The sequence below is a fragment of the Otolemur garnettii genome, unplaced genomic scaffold (genome assembly GCF_000181295.1).
Source record: "Otolemur garnettii isolate 467f Iridium unplaced genomic scaffold, OtoGar3 scaffold00022, whole genome shotgun sequence".
NCBI lineage: Eukaryota > Metazoa > Chordata > Mammalia > Primates > Galagidae > Otolemur > Otolemur garnettii.
Window position 1 is genome coordinate 17,494,482 of NW_003852417.1, and position 20,036 is coordinate 17,514,517.

Genomic DNA, 20,036 nt, shown 5'->3' on the forward strand with positions numbered 1-20,036 from the left:
AGGTTAAGGCTCTAGGGGCAGAGTGCCTGAGCTCAAGTGCCAGCTCTGCCACTTGCTAGCTGTCTGCCCTTGGAGAAGATATTTAACTTCTCTGGTTTCCTCACCCTTGAAGTGGAGGAAATGATAGTACTTGGAACAGCATCTAACACATGTTATTACTCAGTAAGAATATTATTGTATTACTAAAGAGTCCTGTTTTTTTCTTTATACCTTTAAGCTATGTGCTAAATCTAGTCTCTTCTACTATGAATCATATTTGTAGCTTGTTTTTAGTATTGTATGATCAGAAACAATCATTTTATATAATGTTTTTCAAGTTTGAGCTATTTTAGGTGTGATTATCTCTTCTTTTAACTAGGTAAAATTTACATTCATAGATCTTATGTGTATAGTTTAATGAGTCTCAGTGAACGCATATACCTGTGTAATCACCACACAGTCAAGAGACGGAACTTTTTTTTTTGCAGTTTTTGGCCGAGGCCGGGTTTGAACCCACCGCCTCCAGTATATAGGGGTGGCGCCCTACTCCTTTGAGCCACAGGTGCCACCCAAGATACAGAACATTCCCATCTCCTCAACGTGCTCCTTCGTGCCCTTTTCTAGCTGATTCGTAGCCCCCCTAGGTAAACACTGCTTTTATTTCTAACATAGAAGATTAGTTTTGCCTGTTTTAAAATGCATATAAATGATATCCTACAAAATGGACTTTTCCATGTCTGGCTTCTTTTGCTCCTTGTAATGTTTTTGAAATTTATCCATGTTGTGGCACATATCAGCAATTTATTTATTTTTATTGATGAGTTAACATTCCATTGTATGGACATACCACTACTTGTTGCTCCATTCTTCTGTAGATAGACTCTTGGGTTGCTTCTGGCTTTGGGTTATGAGTGAAGCTGCTGTGAGCATTCTTATGAAAGCCTTTGTGCAAACATGTATTGATTTCACTTCTCTTGGAGAAATACCTAAGAGCGGAATTGCTGGGCCATAGGGCAGGTATCTGTTTAACTTTGTAAGAAGTTGCCGAACGGTTTTCGAGAATCATTGTACCATTTCTCAATCCTACTAGCAGTGTAAAAAGTTTGTTATTCTATATCCTTGTCAACATTTGGTTATTGTCAGAGTTTTACATTTTAGCCATTTTAGTGTGTGTAAAATAGTATCTCTTCATAATTTTCATTTTTTTCTCTAATGACTAATTATGTTGACCACATTTTCAATATGCTTATTGGCTATATATGTGTACATAGTATCTCTTTTATTCTATGAAGTATCTAAGTCTTTCGCCTACTTAAAAAATGTGATCTTTTTTTTTATTATGGATTTATGGGGGTTCTTTATATTTTCTGGCTACAAGTCCTTTGTCAGATAAACGTGAATACTTTCATCCTGTATATGGCTTGCCTTCTCATATTCCTAAATATTATTTTTATAAATAGCAGTTTTCAATTTTTTTGAAGATCCAATTTATCAATTTTTACTGAAATTTATTTCTTTTTTCCTATTTTTTGTTGTCATTGTTGTTGTTACAGTTGTTTAGCTATCCCGGGCTGGGTTCGAACCTACCACCCTCGGTGTATGTGGCTGGTGCTGTAACCACTGTGCTGTGGGTGCTGAGCCTGAAATTTATTTCTTATGTCTGGTGTTTTAAAAATTTTAAGAAGTCTGCCTAACCTTAGAATATAACAGCAATATTCTATATTTTCTTCTAAAAGCTTATAGATTTTTATGTTTAGTTCTATAATCCATGTTGAAACAATTTTTGTAGGTGGTATGAGGTAGGAATGTGAAGTTCATTTTGTACCTGTATAGATATCTATCTCTTCTGGATATCTAACACCTTGATTGAAAAGCACTTGATTGTATATGTATAGAGTTTATCTCTGGACGTTGTATTCTGTTCCATTGCACTATGGTCTTAGGTCAATGCCACACAGTCTTGATTTCTATAACTTTATAGTTAACCTTATAATCAAATACAGTTGATCCTGAACAACATGGGGGTTAGGAGTGCCAACCTCCCGAGAAGCTGAAAAGTCATGTATAACTTTTGATTCCCCCAAAACTTAACTGCTACAATAGTCTATTGTTGACCAGAAGCCTTAATGATAACATAAATGGTCATTTAATACAAATTAACACATATTTTAGCAAATTTAACACATATTTTGCATGTTATATATATTGCATACTGTATTACCATAAAGTAAGCTAGAGAAATGATATGTTAATAAAATTATAAGGATAAGAAAATATATTTACTATTCAGTAAGTGGAAATGGATCATCATAAAAATCTTCCTCCATGTCTTCACACTGAGTAGGCTGAGGAGGAGGAGGAAGAGGAGGGGTGGGTCTGGTCTCAAGGCAATGAGAGGCAGGAGGAAATCGTCCTATAAATGGACCCATGCCATTCAAATCTGTGTTGCTTAAGGGTCAACTGTAGTATGAATGCTCCAACTCTCTTCTCCATTTTCTAGATTGCTTTGGCTAGTCTAGATCTTTTGCATGTTCATGTAAATTTTAAAATAGTTTTCAATTTCTGCAAAATAGCCTGTTGTGATTTTTATGGGGATTGTGTTTAGCCTATAGATCAATTTGTGGTGAATTGGCATCTTAACAATTCTGAATCTTCTAATCCATAAACATATTTTTTGTATATTTGTGTTTCTTTTATTTCTTTTTTATCTTTTGTTTTTCGTGTGGAGGTCTTTTATGTCTTTGGTGAATTTTTTAATGTATATATTGATAAGATATCCTGAAAACTTAACTAAATTCACTCATTAATTATAGTAGTTTTGAAATAAATTCCTTAGGATTTTCTATGTAATTTTTCTGTTACTAAAGACAGTTTTACTCTTCTTTTCCAATCTGTATGAGTTCTTTTTTTCCTTTTTCTTGCTTTATTGCACTGTCCAGAACTCCAATACAATGTTGAATAGATGTGGCAAGAGTGGACAATTTTGCCTTGCTTATAATCTTTATGTTCACTATTTCTGAATTAAGTGTGCCGTTAGCTAGATGTTCTTTGTAGCTGTGTTTTATCAGATTGAGGAATCTCCCTCTATTCTTAGCTTGCCAAGAGTTCTTGTCATGTATGTGTAAGATTTTCTCAAATACTTTTTCTGCACCTATTGACACAATCATGTGCTTTTTTACTTGTATTGGGGTAATGTGGTAAAATACATTCATTGATTTTCTAATTTCAATATAACCTGGCATTTCTGGGATAACACTCACTTGTCATGATGAGTTATCCTTTTCATATATTGCTATTCGGCTGGCTAATACTTTGTTAAGGATTTTTATATCAGTGCCCATGAGAGAGAGCGGGCTCTAATTTTCTTTTTGTGTAAGATCTTTGTCAGATTTTGCTATCATAAAATGAAGTGTTCTCTCATCTCTACTTTCTGAAAGAATTTGTATAAAGTGGTATTATTTCTTCCTTCAATGTTTCCTAAAATATCCCAGTGGCACCATCTAGATGTGAAGTTTTCTTTGTTGGAAGGAAGTTTGTTTACTGTCATGATCATCATTATTGTAATTACAAATTCAATTTCTTTGATAAATATTGAATGCTTAAGTTTTCTATTTCTTTTTGTGTTTGTTTCGGTAAGCTGTATTTCAAAGAGTTTGTCTATTTAATCTTGAGTTGTGGAATTTACTTTGTGATAGTCCCTTATTTTCCTTTGAAGGTAATGGCATTCCCTTTTTCATTCCTGACATTGGTAATTTGTGTATTCTTGCTTATTTTCTGGATCAGTCTTGGTAGGGTTTATTTATTTTATTAATTTTTTCAATGAAACAACTTCTGGCTTTATTTTCTCTGTTGTCTGTTTTCTATTTCCTTCCTTTTACTCTCCTTGGGTTTATTTGGGGGATTTGACATATTTTTCTTCATTGAAATATAATTCACATGCCATAAAATTCATCCTTTTAAAGTGTACAATTCGGTGCTTTTTGATATATTTATAAGGTTACCACTGTCTAATTTCCTAATATTTGCATCATTCTAGAAAGAAACCCCATACCCATTAGCAAGCACTCCCCATTCTCCTCTACTCTCAGCTTCTGACAACCACTAATCTACTTTCTGTCTCAATGCATTTATCTATTCTAAACATTTTATATATATTCATGTACCACATAACAATGTTTCAGTCAAGGACAGTAGTTCTGTAAGTGTATGTGACATAACTAGTTCTATAAGATTATAATACTGTATTTTTACCATACCTTTTCTATGGTTAGATATGTTTAGATACACAAATATTTATCACTGTGCTATAATTGCCTACAATATTTGTTACAGTAATACATTGTATACTTCGTGTACAGGAGCAACCTGTACAGGGCTCCTTTGTAGCCCAGGAGCAACAGGCCAAACCATATAGTCTAGTGTCTTTAATGTCTGGCTTCTTTGATTTAATATAATGTTCTCAAGACTTGGGTTTAATTTTCTTTTCTTTTGGCAGCTTCATAAGGCAGAAACTGAGATTGTAGGTTTCACACTTTTTTCTTTCTTCTTTTACTTACTTGTTTGTTTGTTTATTTATTTAGAGAAAGTGTCTCTGTTGCTCAGGCTGGAGTGCAGTGGCACAGTCATAGTTCATTGCAGGCTTGAACTTGTGGGCTCAAGTAATATGCCTGCCTCAGCCTCCCTAATTGCTGGAACTGCAGGTGCACACCACCATACCTGCATACTCGTCTTCTTTTCCGCTATAATTATTTAAAACTATACATGTTTACCTGTTGTGTTTTCATTATCATTCATTTAGCAATGTTTTATAATTTCTCTGCTGTTTTCTTCTTTGATCATAGGACTTTAAGAAGGTTATTAATTTTCAAATATTTGGGGCTTTTTAAAGATTATCTTTTGCTATTTATTTCTAGTTGAATTCTATTTTGGTTAGAGAATATACTCTGTAAGATGTCAGTCTTTTGAAATGTATTGAGACTTGGCTAATTGCCCAGCATCTGGTCTTGGTTGGTGAGTGTTCTGTGTGCGTATAAAAAGAATACATACTTTTCAGTTTGGGAGTGTGATGTTCTAGCCAATTAGGTCAACACGGCTTTTGGTGTTGTCAAATCTTCTACATCCCTGATGATTTTCCTGTCTAGTTGTTTGTGATTATTTCTTACAATAACACTTTTTGCTCTTGCAAGGAACACATATTCAATTTTATAATGACAGTTGACAGCCCAGTAGAATGAAGAAATTCAATTCAAAAATAGTTGTCCAGGAAAGCTGCTATTCCTCAAGTTTCTTAAATAGTGTGCTCTCCGAAAATCACCAGCAACTCACAGAGCCAGATTTGGGATACTACTGAGGCCCTCCCCGCCCCCCCCGGAAGATTGGCCATTCCATCTCCCCCATTTCTTAGCTAAATGTAGGCCCTATGTAATTCTAACTCTATTTTCCACAAATCTTACTCAAATATCATCTCTACCTCCACTCCTTTACTTCCCCTGAACCTACCCTGTTAACATCAGGTATACAGGATAGAAATGTAGTCTTGGGTCAGGGATTTATCTGAAAGGTAGGGACAGAGCAGCTCAAATGTGTATGTCTCCCTGGTGCTCACTCAGATTCAACTTCACCATGTAATAACTAACTGATAACTCTGGTTCCCATTTTTCAGACCCTAGACTGAGGCAAAGAAGGAGTGTGGTGTTTCCCTTCGAGGCTTGGACAGTGCTAGCCACACACTCAGCAACTGCAGGGTCCTGGGTTCCCTCATTGCTATGACAGATGGAGGAGGTCATGGTCCCAGAGATCCACAAGCAGGTAGAGCACCCATCTTGTGCCAGGGACTGGCATGATGGGAGGGTGACTCCTTTTCATACCCTTCATAGGATCAAAATATTGTTGAAACTGCAGTCCTGACTTTGTTAAACTTTGGCTTCACAAAAAGAGCCAATGAGTGACAACTGATCACTAACTAGGCAGATTAGCCCTTCTGCTTTGAAAAAAAAAAATAGTAACCTAAAATAGAAACAAAGACAGTGCTAGTGGTTAGGGGGATCCAGGCAGAAAGCAGTCAAGGCGCCTGGGGTAAAAATGATCACATGATATTCCCATTCTCAGGAGACCTTTCTGGGACTGTCAGGTCACTGCCTGGGGCTGCCTGGATGGTGCAGAGGGGCCCCTGTTGCTAATTGATTGGCAGGTACAGGCCAAGCTCCTTCCTCCCTCCCTGTGACAGCTCTGGCCCAGGCACTGTAGCACCTGGAGGGAGCTGATGGGCCTGCCCTGGAGGCACCCATCTGGATGCTGATGGCTCCAAGTGTTTTTACCCCAGAATTTAAAGTGCCAGCAACTGGCAGGAGCCCAGAGAAGGATTAAGTAGACACTGTCCCCAAATTCCTGGATCTAAGGTGGTTCTGGGGCCATAGTGTACTCCACTCCTCTCCAGAGATGCCTTGTAACTTGCTCTCTGAGCCCAGCACTGCTCTCTCCTCCCTGACCTGACTACTCCAGAGGGTCTCAGCCCTTTGTCTACACACTGCCCCACTTCCTCCCTGGCAGTCTGGACCTCCAGAATGTTCTTTCCCAAATCAAATCTTAGCACCCCATTCTCCTGCTAAGACACTTGGAGGGTCCCAGTCCCTTGCAAAACAATATTCAGTCTCCACAGTGTGACAGGTGTGGCCCCTGTATCACTGTGTGAGGAGTACATGTATTATGGAAAGGGAGGCACAGGTGCCAAGGCACAGGGGGTCAGGAAGCTGCTGAGAGGGTGAGCCAGAGTTAGTTAGGTCTCTGTAGGCTGTGTCTCTGTACACGGCATCTATCCTGGTATCAGCCCCTCTGCCTAGAGTGAGGCCTTTTGTAGGTTTTGTCCCTGCCAATACGCGGTGAACCCTCAAGGCCTTCTTGGATACCAGCCCATCCCCGTTGCCTCACTTCTGGGCTCCAGGGGAGTCAACTTCAAGCCCTACTTCCCTTCTCTTTTGCTCTCCCTCCTCCCCCATCTTTTCCTGACTAACTCTGGCTCACCCTCTCAGCAGCTTCCTGACCCCCTGTGCTAAGTGGCCTTGGCACCCCTGCCTCCCTTTCCATAATGCATGTACTCACATGGTGATGCAGGGGCCACATCTGTCACACTCCCTGCTCCCCCCACAGTGCCTGGAATAGCACCTGGCACATGGCTGCCCCTCAATGAATACTGATTACTTGGATGAAAGGAAGAATAGGTGAGCAAATGATTAAACCCTGGGTTTGCAAAACACATGAAAATGGAGCTTTTCATGTTTGGAATAAAAAGCACGACATTAATAAGGCAATTAGGAATTTGATCCCTGAATATTTGGTACTATTAAAGAATTACTGTTAATTTTTAGGAATGAGAAAATACATAGGGTTTCTTGAGCCCTTATCTTTCATTACTATGTACTGGATATTTCCAGATGGAACAGTATGGCCTTGGGGATTTTCTTCAAACTAATTTGGAGCGGGGGAGTAGGACGGAGCACAAATGAAACAAGATTGGCCATGAGTTGATGGCCTTTGAAACCGGATGGGGAGAATATGGGGCCATTATACTATTTTTCCTACTCTTGAATATATTTGAGGTTTTCCATATGAAAAGTTAAGGAAAAAAGGATCGGACCCAGGAATGGGTGTAGGGGGGAGAGATACAGCTCTCGTGTTATCAGTAAAGGTGGATGGGACGACCAAGGCTTTGCACTTCAGGAAAATTATTTGCAAGTCTGTTCTCAAGCACATTTCCGGCAGCATTTTTGCTGAGGGCGTCTGTAGCAGAAGACAGTTTTACAATCATTTACATTTCATGAAACCATATCCCTCTTAGTAAAGCAGGAAAAGCCTGATGAATTTTCTGCCCGCTCTGCCTGCTACCTTCTGGTCTGCATTTCCTTACTGTGGGTGGGAGGAGAGGGAACATTCACTCCCTGGCAGGCTTTAGGCAGCTTTCCCTGCAGGCGTGCTGGGAAGGTTGGAGGATGCAGGGGCACATCCTCGGCCATAGCCAGCACACAGAGCTGAGTCCGTAGGCAGGCCCAGGCTGCAGAGGTTGTCCTAAGGGCTCCCTCTACTGCTGCCATCTGTGGGGGCAAAACCCACCCACATGCCCCAAGACAGGGGAGCTAGGCTGGAGCAGAGTCCACAGGCAGCCCCGGCATGGCGGGAGCGCCGTGATGTTCTGATTCCTTTACCAACAAGTGGTGGAGAAGTTTCTGAATAGAAATCATATTTATTACAAGAGGCAGAGTTCCTCCATTTTATGGAGAAAATAAAGCTAATTTGGAGTCAGCCAAGAGTAGGGGAGATAGTGTGTCTGGTGCTCAGGGTGGGCTGGCCCTTCCCAGCACACAGCACAGTCTCCCACCTGGCCGGTGTGCCTCTCCCGGCTGGTCTCCCTCCACTTAGTCCCTGCAACCCCTCCTCCAGCTATAGGGAATGACTTCCTAGTCTCATAGCCCTTGACCATGATCCCCTCCTCTGGCCTCTGATCTGGTCAGTCCCTTGCCTGGGACAGCCTTATCTTAACCTGTCACCCCTTCTTCACCCCTCCTTCTCTTTCTCCACATGTGTAAGCCAGGCTGGTTGTTCAAGGCCCAAATCTTCTTCTTCTCCGGCCCTGTTCCTCCCCTCTCTACCACAGCCTTCCCTGATGTCTGTGGCTCAGTGAACTGCTATTCTCTGATCAGCATGCCAATTTACCTCAACTCCTGAGCATGGCACCCTCCTGGAGGCTGCATTGCATTTCCATTACATCTGCCTACTTCTTCCCCTCTCTGACTATGAGACCCTGGTGTGTCCCCCACCCTGCCCTGCATGTTGTCACAACAAGGCTCAGAAAGAGCATGCTCACTGAAGGATGGGTCCGCGTGCAGCCCCCTTGCATAGAGAAGGTCAGCCTCCTTCTGGGGCTTTGAAGATTCTCTGGCTGGGGAGGTTGACATGGGGAGTAGGGGCAGGCTTCTGGCTTCCAGACTCTTAAGGCCTCTTCTGACTTGGTCCCCCTTGGATAGAAAGTTCTGGTGTGGTAGTTTATGGTTGGGGAAACTTAGCCAAAGAGTGACAGTGCCACAGTGGACAGCGAATACCTCCAAGACAGAAACCATTTCTTACTTACTTTGGTTACCAAGCCCAGTGCTTACCACGGGCTCAGTTAAGAGCTGACCTCAGCCTTAAAGATGCTAAAAGGTAGTGCAGTGCACAGAAATGTGGCCTCCACAAAGTAGGGAGTGGAGGTCACTCCAGGCAGAAGAAAGGCTTGGAGGTGGAAAGGGTTTGGCATCTTTGAAGAAGGGCTGGAAGTTCAGTGTGTGGGAACACAGTGGGTGGGAGTTGGGGGTAGGGTGGGGACAGGAGTGAGAAAGAAAAGGCTGCAGGGAAGCCTTGCTGGAGCAAACTTCTGAGCCAACCCCAGGCCAGGTGGAAGCCAGACCCAGCCTTTGGATATCCCCTTCTCACACAGAAAATCCCTAAAACTCATGTTTGGCGAAAAGCCTCCGGGGATGGCGAGTGGTGGGGGGTGGCGGGGATGAACAATGCTGGCCTCAGACAGTCTGCCACTCAGTTCCCTGATAGCTCAGGTCCCCATGCTTGGGGGCTCGCAGCGTGCTGAGCACTGGACAGAGTTTGGAACTTGAAGAACCCAGAGGCCCATACGTTCTATGGCTGTGTGATCTATGCAGGGAATTATTTTAGGAGTTGAAAAACAATAAACCCAAAGCTAATGCAGCCTCTTTTTGAGTAGTGACTTGGGGGTCAAAGTGGCTGGCTCCTTCCCAGATAGCCTATTCCTAATCACACCTGGTCAAGGCAGGCCCCTGGCTCGAGGGGGACTACTGAGGCCCCAGGACCCGAGGCCCTGGGCCTGCAGACATAACTGGGTTGGAGTGCAGGCCTCCCCATCTCCTATCTGACCCAGTGGAGGACTGGGCTGTGTCTCCTTCACCCCCAGAACTCAGGCCTGTCCACAAATATGAGGATGTTCAGGGAATTGCTGAGTAGGGCAGGACCAGCCCAGGAGAGGCTTGTTGGGGAAGTTAGAGCTGAGCGCTCAACACAGAGTTGGCAGGAAGCACTGGGTAAGCCTGAGCAGGAAGTGCTAATTGCCCTGGGATAGTGGCAAAAGAGTGTGGCCATGGGCAACGCTGTGTACACCCAGCCCACATAGGAACAGGGGTCTGGAGCAGTCTGGCCCAGCCCGGGTCCTGCAGGACATCTCAGGTCCTACAGAACAGACCCAACCCAGCCTGCCTGCTCCTGGAATAGGCTGGGGATCCCCAGATGTGCTCTCCTCTCCCCTTCATATATCTTCGCTCACCCCTGGCTGACAGAAGAAGGTGGCTGGGCCAGAGAGAAGACAACTTAGGAACCGGCAGCTGTTGTCAAAGAGAACTGGAATGGTCTCCCAACAAGCATGTCAGCCATTTGGATACTCTTTCTTCAAATCCTCCCACACCTCTTGTCTCCCTGAGGCAACCCAGCGATGCGACTGTTATTACTGTGCTGATTTTACGGAGGGGGAAACAGGGCCAGGGAGGTGAAGTAAGTAGAGAATCCAGGCAGGACCCAGAGCTTCTGACTCTGCAGCTAGAGCTTCTCCACCAAGGCCATTAGGGCTCTTCCCTTAGTGTCTGGATGCACGGCACAAAAAAAGTCAAGCTGGGGCCATTTCCAATGGGCACAGCTCAGCCAGGGCTAGCATTGAGCATCACTCAGGGCATTTAGGGAGGTTGGGGCCAGGGTCTCCCTCTGACTGTTCAATAGTTTGTTTCTTCCCACAAAGTATTTGCTTGACCACCAATGGTTGTGTGTGCCAGAGATGCTATGGAACATTCTAGAGTGGTTTGGTTCCCTCTGTTGCAATGCTTATAGCTGTCAACCACTGGATACAGCAGGTAGATGGCTGATTCATTGGTTGTAACAAGGACTCTCTGGAAAACTGTTTGCTACCTGCTTACACCTGCTACCCATCCCTCTTCCCCAGGAGTTCTACCTGTGGCAACCTCCTGCAAAAGAAGCTTGGAAGTGATTTCTTCACTCAGTTCAGAGGGCACAGGTTGCAAATAGGCCAATTCTTATATAGTCAGTAAGTCTAGAGGCCCAAACCCTTTCACTGCTCAGACAAGGTGGAACTAGGCAGACATGCTCCCCCTCAGGTAGCCCAGGAGGAGACAGAGAGCTTACAAGATTGAACAACCAGGGTGAGGTCCTGCCACCTGGGACCAGTGGGCCTCAGTCTCTCCACAAATGCCACGCAAATCATTCTCCACTCAAGACTTGATTGCTCCGTGTGCCCACAGGCCTGGCTTGGTGCGACCTGTACTGCCTTTGTCATAGCTGCAACAACATAGCTACCTGTAACCAAACAGCCAGACGCTGTGCTGTCTCTGGAACACAGAACCGCATTGCACAGATGAAAGGACACACTTGTTTTTTCTAAAGCCAGCATGAGCCAGCAGGTGGCACATGGAGATCCAGGGTGCTGCAGAGAAAGCAGTCATGGGGGTGGGGAGGGGGAAGCAACAGGTGACCCTGCCAGACTCCTCCCACCTGCAGAGACACTACCATCACCTACCTGTGTTCCTCTCTGGGAACACAGGCTGCAGCATGGACAACCCAGGGCTCTGAGGAGGGATGGGAGGTGCCCAGGGCTCCTGCTGGGGAAGTGTTGCCAGTGGTCGCACCTCTGTATCCCTGGCTGGATATTGCATCCAGCCTGGGCCCGAGGCTCACTTTGCTCTTTAGCATGGTGGGGTTCTCTCAGCTCCTTCCCTACTACCCTACCCCACTCTCAGACCACTCTCTGGAGAGGAGGGGCCATGTCTAGTGAGGAATGCTCTGGCCTTTAGTCAAAGTCTGTTAGAGATGTGTCCCACAAGGTTGGGCAGTGACAGAGAGGTCTCAGGGGTGAGCCTGGCCCTTGCCTTTCCTTTCTTCAAACCCTCTTTTCTTGGGGTGAAGTTCAGCCTCACCTCCATGGCTCTGCCTGGCTCTCTGGCCTCGGCTCTCATGCTCTCTCTGGCTCCAGCCTCATGCAGGCTCTGATGGCTCTCAAGTTCCTGCTTCTCTCCAAGCCCTGGGCACATCATTCCCTCTACCAGCTCAGTCCTCCCCTCCTCACCTTGCTCCCTCCTGCTGGTCCCTTGAGTTTCAGTTAATTATTGCCTCCTTGTGGAAGCCCTCCCTGACTACCAACCCCCAGCCTGGCTTAGGATGCCAGTTCTGTAGCTTGCATGGTGCACTTATCCCCATCCTCTCTGCATCACACATTTGTCCTGCTTGTCTACCTGCTGGTCCTCCTGTCTCCCTCCTCCCAAATATGGGCTCCTGGAGGCCTGGGCTGGGTCATGCTCCTCTTTATGTTTCCAGCCTCCATCCTGGGCACATGGTAGATTATAATAGTCACTGAATGCATGAGTAAGAAGAGTAGGAAAAGACTCAACAGAGGAAGGCAGGGAGTCCATAGGGTCCCTGCCCATGTAAACACGTGAAAGAAGCCAACAGTATCCCCCATCACTCTGGGGCCCAGGGAGCTGGCTGCCCTGACTTGTACAAGCCACCTGGGGTTTTCCAGGCTCCAAGACTCCATCCTCACTTTGTGCCCAAGGAAAAGAACCTGCAGGAGAAGAGGGGTGGGAGGTGTGGGCCAGGAAGGCTCTGCAAGGCTGGGCTCTACAGCCCTGGGTCCCTTTGAGCCCAGGGGTGGAGTTCTCCCTTCTGCCTCCCCAGGCAGAGTCCCGCACCCTGCCGGAGCACTGGCACATTGGCGAGTGCAAGGAGAAGCAGTCATGGAAACACAGAGGGGGGACGCTGATTTTTAAGAAATCTCCACAGTTGGTCAGGCCAGGGGCAGATGGTTGCCTAAGAAAAGCCCCATCACCCCAGCCCCTGCTGGAACTTTTTTCCTGTCCCTCCTCCCAGCCGGCCCTGTCCCCAGAAGCCTCCAGAGCGTGCTGGCCCAGTACTCAGAACTGGGGTCCCTCTAACACGGAGGCTTCCCTACCTCGGAAAGTCACTTTGGCGATGCGGTCGCCCTTGCCCCGCAGCTCCAAGACTGTCTTGAGGTGGACGAACAGGGCCATGCTGGTGCGCAGAGCCCGGCACTGCCAGGGGTAGCAGCGGGAAGGAGCTAGCCGGTGGAGCACGGCTCACACGCCTCCCTCCTCTCTGCTGCTGCAGCCGCCTCCTCCTCGTCCTCCTCGTCCTCCTCCAAGGCCCCTCTGATGATGCTGCCCACAGAGACCAAGGCAACTGAGCGAGCTGCTCCTTCCAGCGACTCACAGCCCACAGCCCTGCCTGCCCCCGCCCCTCTTAGTTGTCAGCCCGTTGTGTGTGGATCTCTGTGTGTGTGTGGTGTGCACACAGTGTGCAGCCTGGGAGTGCAGGCTCAGTCGGGATTCATTATTCAGCAGCTGCCGGCTCCCAGATACAGCCCTGTCCAGCTTCAGGTGTCATCTCCCGGCTCCTGGGGTGGGGGCTCCAGGCCACCCCTCAGCAAGCTTTGTTCCAGGAATGGGCAGCACCCCCCCTCACATGGGGAGCCCAGCAAGAAGAAGGGAACATACTTGCTACCCCCTACCCCCAGAGCCTGTGTCCCTAAGAGGCTGGTCCTGAGCCTTGCCTTGGGATCACCATTTCTGAACATCAGGGGTGAGAGGAAGGCAAGCACCAGGCCATGCCTGAGAGGGACACCTGACTCAGGAGGAAGCAGAGGTTTATGTGCTACCAGGAGCCATGCTTAAGGATCAGGCACTAAGCTAGCCCCTGCTGGGGGCTGGGGACAAAGAAGGGGGCTGGGGGAGGTGAGATGGGCTGATGTTTGGTTTCCAGTGAGTGGAGCAGAATCTTGCTCTTATTGGCTGCTGGAGGTGGGAGAGGGATGTCCATGAAGGGTCATCTGGATCCCTTCTCTCTCCATTCACTCTTGGTGGAACGCCCCACCCCACCCCTGCCTTCTCCCTTGGACTCTGCTCAGTAAGTGCCTATTCCTGGGAGTGGGGGCCTCTGTACCTGCGCCAGGCTGCATTGGTGCTGCTCCTGCCCCTCTCATCTCACAGGGTCCTGGGATGCTCCACTTGCCTCTACCCCAGGCCCCTAACCCTGGGGAGACCCTGGAGCATAGCATTTCTGTATCCCAGAGGTAGCCTATACATAGTAGGACACCCATTAATGTTGACAGGACAAAAGGGTGAGCTCAGCGACCTATCTGAAACAGTCTAAAAGCTTAAACAGAGAAATATGAATTTTTCATAGCATGATAATAAAAGAGGTTATTCTTTAATTCTATAGTCTGAATAAGTCTGAATAACTAAGACCCTTCTTTCTTTCTCCTGGATATTTCCTACTACTCTGTCCTATTTTTCTATTGTATGCTCTTTTTCCTTCTCCCTCTGTCCTCCCCTAGTTCCCTGCTCACTATTCTTATATATATATCTAACTATATTAAAGAATATTTCAGAATATTGTATTTATTGAACACGAGTGAATAGCTACTTTTTTTTTTTAAAGTCAGATATGTTTAATGTCTCTTTAAAAAGAACCTAAATCATTAGCATTTTCCGTCCATGCAGCTATCAGGTGATCTGTGTTTGTAAGGCTTGGTAGCATTTGATAGGAAAAAAAATAATCCATCTTCTCCCTAGGCCTTCTAAAGGTTTTCCCTTGAAGGGGGTAGATTTCATGGGGCCTCTTACAGATCTGTGCCTCTTCAGGAAAAAGACCATGAATCTGCTCTGGCCAAGACACTGAGCTTTGCTGAACCTCAGTTTCCACATCTACCTATAAAACGGTAGCAATTCCACTGAGCAGGCCTCAGGTGAGTCAGCTGACCCTTCTGAAACCTAAACCAGATCCCACTTTTTAGCTTCTGTTCTCCTATCACTCACTTAAGTAACTTTTAGTATATATTTAATGCATGTTTATTGAATTCCTTCCAGTGCCAGATGCTGGGATTCAGAGATGACTACGACAGGTAGAGCACCAAGCCCCAAATGCAAGAGGCAGATGGACGAGAATGCAGCGAGTAGAGTGCAGGGCACAGGGCCCCAAGCAGAGCCACTGGGAAGCCTGGAGGGGCAGGGAGAGGTTGCTCAACCCCTTTCTGGGCTGGTGGTTCTTGGAAAGCCTTCCTGGAGTACGTCACCCCTGAACTGAGGGTTGCTCTTTTATCAACTTTCACTAATCTTCTTTTTTCTTTTCCTTTCTCTTCTCTTCCCTTCTCTTTATTCTTTTCTTTTTGAGACAGAGTCTCCCTCGGGTTGCCTGGCTAGAGTCCAGCGGCATCGTAGCTCACTGCAATCTCAAACTCTTAAGCTCAAATGATCCTGCCTTAGCCTACCGAGTAGCTGGGACTACAGGTGGCCACCTCCACAGTGGGCTAATTTTTCTATTTTCAGTAGAGACAGGGTCTTGCTCTTGCTCAGCTGGTCTCAAACTCATGAGTTCAAGCAATCTTTCCACTTCAATCCTTCCCAGAGTGCTAAGATTACAGGCAAGAGCCACCGTGCCTGGCCACTAATGTTTTTCTTATTGTAGCTCATGTTCCCCAAGGAGAATTTAGAAAAATACAGCATGACTGAATTCTGAAGGCTCAGCGGAGAATGGAATCTGCAACTACTCATTTACCTGCCCCTCCCTCCCCCACCACACCCCCCTTTCTGCTTCTTGCATCGCTGGGAAGCCTGTGGCTCCCTCCATTTCATTGTCATCTGTCAGAAAAGGTCTTTGGAGAATTCTAGTTGCAACTGCATCCTGTGAAGTCATTAGTGTCTGTGGTGTTCATCAGCTGCCGGCTGCTGTTTGCAGAGTCAAACTGTGAGGATAACACTTCTCTCCAGCTGACATCCAGGGAGGAATGGAGGGAAACTGCAGCGCCCTTTTACTGATACCAGCCTGCTGCAAAGGGCGCCAAGAGGAAGGATCTGGACCCAAGCCACAGAGAGCATGGCACTCTGGAACGTGTCCCCACCACCTCTCATCCCAATTAAAAACCTAAGTCCCTGCCCCCATCCTGCATGCTGCCTAAGATAGGGGTGAGGGTCACTGGAGACCCGGGATTTGGAAGCCCCAGTGTCATGTGGAGAGAGGCAGTGTTATACATCAGACCTCACCTGCGGGCCAGCGGGAGATTTGCTCCTTGTGGCTAATGCCATCCTTGCAATTTGAGGGCCAAAATGAACTGTGGAATTGGGGACACATGTAAATCACATGCCCGGACTTTTTCATGATTTGCTTTTTGTCCCTTACTTATGAAACTACTCTTGTAGGATAGTTTGAGGGGCAAGTTGAGGTGATAGGGAAGTTTCTAAGAAGAGGTCCATGGGGAAAATGAGCCTTATCCCAACACACAAACACTCAAGTGCACGCACGTGTGTGACACACACACACACTCACCCTCTCTCTCTCTCTCTTAAATTACAGGGTGTCCTTGGCAACCACATTGACTGAGGCTCATGGCAGGGACCCTTCCTGTAGTTGTGATTGAAATGGAGTAATGGTGGCAGCCTTGGAGAGAGCGAGCTCCTGGGGCCCCTGGGACCATGGGGATTCACTGGCCTTAGCTGTGATGGGACAGCTGCTTTCTGCATGGCCTCCAAAGCCAAGGCTCCACTCTGTCCAAGCCACAGAACTGACCCAGCCAGCCACACCACCTGGTTTCCAACTCTGCAGGGTGCCCCCCATTGGCATGCCCGCATTCTCTGTATGCTGCCCGCCTAGCATGATATCCAGGGTCACACGGGGGAGCATGGGGGCTGGGGGTGGGGGTGGGACAGCATCACTGAGCTCGCCTGGCTGGGCCTCTTCAGGGAGGGGACGGCCAAGCTGAGCCGGGGAACTTGAGGATGGGCCAGCTAGCGTTGCCAGGCGCGCGTTGCCGGGTGACCCGCAGGCTGTTTACCTCGGGGCAGGGAGCCGTGGCGCCCGCACTCTCGCCACACCCACCATGGCTTCTCGAAGCGCGGGCACCCTACTGAGCGAGTTCAATGCCACCTACGTGCCCCCCAGCCTCATGCCTGGGTAAGGCTGCGGTGCACCACCGAAACCTGACGGTCAGGGCCGGAGGCGGGGGTGGGAACTTGGGGTATAGCCACGCCCCCTGCACCCGCCCCCTTCTGTCGTCGAAGCTGCGCCCCAGGCTTGGGGGTTTATGCACTCTCAGGGCCGGCCATGGGTGCCCGCGGGGGCTGCGGGTTCCTTGAAGTTGGTCCCTGACGACCCGGAGCCAACCGGCCCGGGATAACGGGACCTCGCGTGAATGCAGCCGCCCGGGGGACGTAGAGCCACGTCGTGGGGTGCATACGGAGAATACGGGCAGCCTGCCTTCCCGTCCCAGCACCGAGCGTGCGGGCACCCAGGATTCGGGCAAGATTAGTATTTGTTGAATGAGGAAAGGGGACCGGTGGGCTCTTGCTCAGAGCGTCTGGCGAGGCAGGACTGGCTACAAGTTAATGGTTAAGAGTGTGCACTGCCCACCAACTTGGTGCTTGGACCTTTCTCTGGTCTCACTTTATCCTCCCTTGCTGTTGAAAGCATCCTGGCCGCTTGCCTGACTGACTGCCTTCCTTTTAGTGTTTTCAAATGCAGGGTCGCTCTTGTTTTCTCTGAATGTTTTCAAATGCGAGGTGCTCCTGCCTTTGTTTTCTCTGGATGTTTTCAAACTCCAGACATCTAAGATGCAAGTCTCCCGTTCCCTTCTATTCTTTGGCCCTTTCTCCTGACACGTCGGATGCTTCCACTCCCAACTTCTTCCAGGGGGAAAGTTGGCTTGTCTGTCCTCCCAGGCAGCATGGGCACCCCGGGCACAAACTGGGTTCTGAGAAGCAGCCTGCACATGTCAAGAATGTGTGCAGAGCTAATGAAGGTGGTGAGTGTCTTGAGAATCGTGTAGCCAGGTCTCCAAACTGAAAAACAAACACACACCCAAGCTCCTGCAAAGGGGACCGACTGAAAAATGAAGAAAAGACCTCACAGTATATTTTGTATAAAGCTTGGGTTGTTTTAAAGCAGTGTAAGCAAGATGCTAAGGAGCTTTCTATTAAAATAATTTCTGGACAGCACGCACGCAGAAATAGCCAGAGGTTGGTGCTATAGCTTTAATCCAGCCTATTTGTGAACAGGACCTTTCTCTGGGCCTTAGAGAGAGCTCAAACGCTACTTTGGTTTGTTCCCATCAGACAAAGCTGATTTACTAGATCATGGCAATTCCCTGAAGCCAAGGCAGGCATGTTAGAAAAAGTGACTTAGGACTTACCCAGTTTTTCATTCATTTAGACCAGTGAATTTCAACCATGGTGCCATGCCACACTAGTGTGCCATGAGAAGATCTTAGGTGTGCTGTGAAAAAATTTAAAGATCGTTAATTAAAGCATTTTCAAAAAGAAGTTCAAAGTGGCTCAGCACCTGTAGCTCAGAGGCTAGGGCATCAGCCACATACACTGGGGCTAGCAGGTTCGAATCCAGCCTGGGCCTGCCAAACAACAATGACAACTACAACAAAAAAATAGTTGGGCATAGTGGTGGGCACCTGTAGTCCCAGCTACTTTGGAGGCTGAAGCTAGAGAATCACTTAAGCCCAAGAGTTGGAGGTTGCTGTGAGCTGTGATGCCATGATACTATACTGGGGGGTGACATAGTGAGACTCTGCCTCAAAAAAAAAAGTTCAAAGCATAGTAAGTATATTCTTTTTGTTACTCTTTTTTTGTTTTTTCGATTTACATAATATGAGTATGTCATGGAAGTTTAACTATAGGTTCAAGAGTGCTGTGAGATAAAACAGGTTGAAAAATGCTGGATGCTAGGGAGACATAGACAAACCAGTGGGGGCTTCCCTGGAGGGGCTCCCAGACTGGTATAAACATATAAGGATTTGGTTTGATTCCATTTTAAGGCCTTGCACAGTGATGGTGACACCACACTCTGGGTACTTATCATGCAGTTTGGTTTCATACTTTGATATTTTTTCCTTAAGCCTCTCACAGTCTCCACTTGAGAACCTGTTGTGTTGTCTGACTCCTTGACTGTTTCCCACCTGTGGGGCAAGGCTAGGCGCTCCTGCAAACCCCATTTGGATGGGTCCCCCACTGTCTGGAAGGTGCCGGACCAATCCTAGGATGCTTTCCTCTCCAGGCCACTTCTGTGCAGTTCCCGAGAGCATCCTGTCCTTTTAGAAATGGTAATGACAAGAGGGCAGCGCCTGTGACTCAAAGGAGTAGGGCGCCAGCCCCATATACCAGAGGTGGCATGTTCAAACCCAGCCCCAGCCAAAAACTGCAAAAAAAAAAAAAAAAAAAGTCTAAATGGTAATGATGAGATCATGAATAAGGCTTCAGTCTGGGACTGGGCTAGTTTGAGCAGTCCAGTTTGTATCTGTGCTTTCCCATATGGATCCTTCTGGTGCTCTCCTTAAAGGTTCCCATCAACAAGAAATGAATTGATTCATTTTATGTCTCTAAATGCTACTTCTTTGGCAATTTTGTTAAGTTAATGAAAGAATCCAAGATTCCCCACCACTCTTGGATAATTATTATTTTTGTATGTCTTTTCAAACATTAATCACAGGATTTTAAAGCACAGCTAGTTTCTTCTGACATTTAAATCACCCCCCCCCCCTTACTAGCTTTATTCATAGAGGCAGAAAATATTCATGCTGGGAGGGACCTCAGAGCTTGTGGAGCCTAGCCTGCTCCTGTTCCAGACATGGTCACTGAAGTCTTGGGAGGACTTGTGTGAGCCCCACTCTGGAGATGATAGAGCTGGGCTGGACCCAGGTCCCTGATGCCTGTCATGAACCCCATGTATGAGTACCAACTCTGTGCCAGGTTCTGTGCTGGGCCTTTTACAAATCTTTTTTTTTTTTTTTTTTTTTTTTTGTAAATCATCACAATAGCCCACATGATAAGTGAGCAGCTGGCTCAAGGTCATTCAGCAAGTCAAGCTAACTCTATGTGACTTCAATATCCCTATATTTTGTATAAAGCTTGGGTTGTTTTAAAGCAGTGTAAGCAAGATGCTAAGGAGCTTTCTATTAAAATAATTTCTGGACAGCACGCACGCAG

General features: G+C 46.9%; 2 protein-coding genes across 2 annotated transcripts in view; one reads left to right on the top strand and one right to left on the bottom strand.

Annotated features, from left to right (window-relative positions):
- The window catches only part of OTOF (otoferlin), a 95,102-nt gene extending 82,038 nt beyond the window's left edge, over positions 1–13,064 (bottom strand). Inside the window, exon 1 of the mRNA XM_012803709.1 lies at positions 12,986–13,064. Within this exon, the coding sequence (XP_012659163.1) occupies positions 12,986–13,064 (79 nt within the window). The remainder of the gene's footprint in view (positions 1–12,985) is intronic.
- Positions 13,065–16,924: 3,860 nt separating this feature from the next.
- CUNH2orf70 (chromosome unknown C2orf70 homolog) overlaps positions 16,925–20,036 on the top strand; it is a 16,937-nt gene continuing 13,825 nt past the window's right edge. Inside the window, exon 1 of the mRNA XM_003787453.1 lies at positions 16,925–16,998. Within this exon, the coding sequence (XP_003787501.1) occupies positions 16,925–16,998 (74 nt within the window). The remainder of the gene's footprint in view (positions 16,999–20,036) is intronic.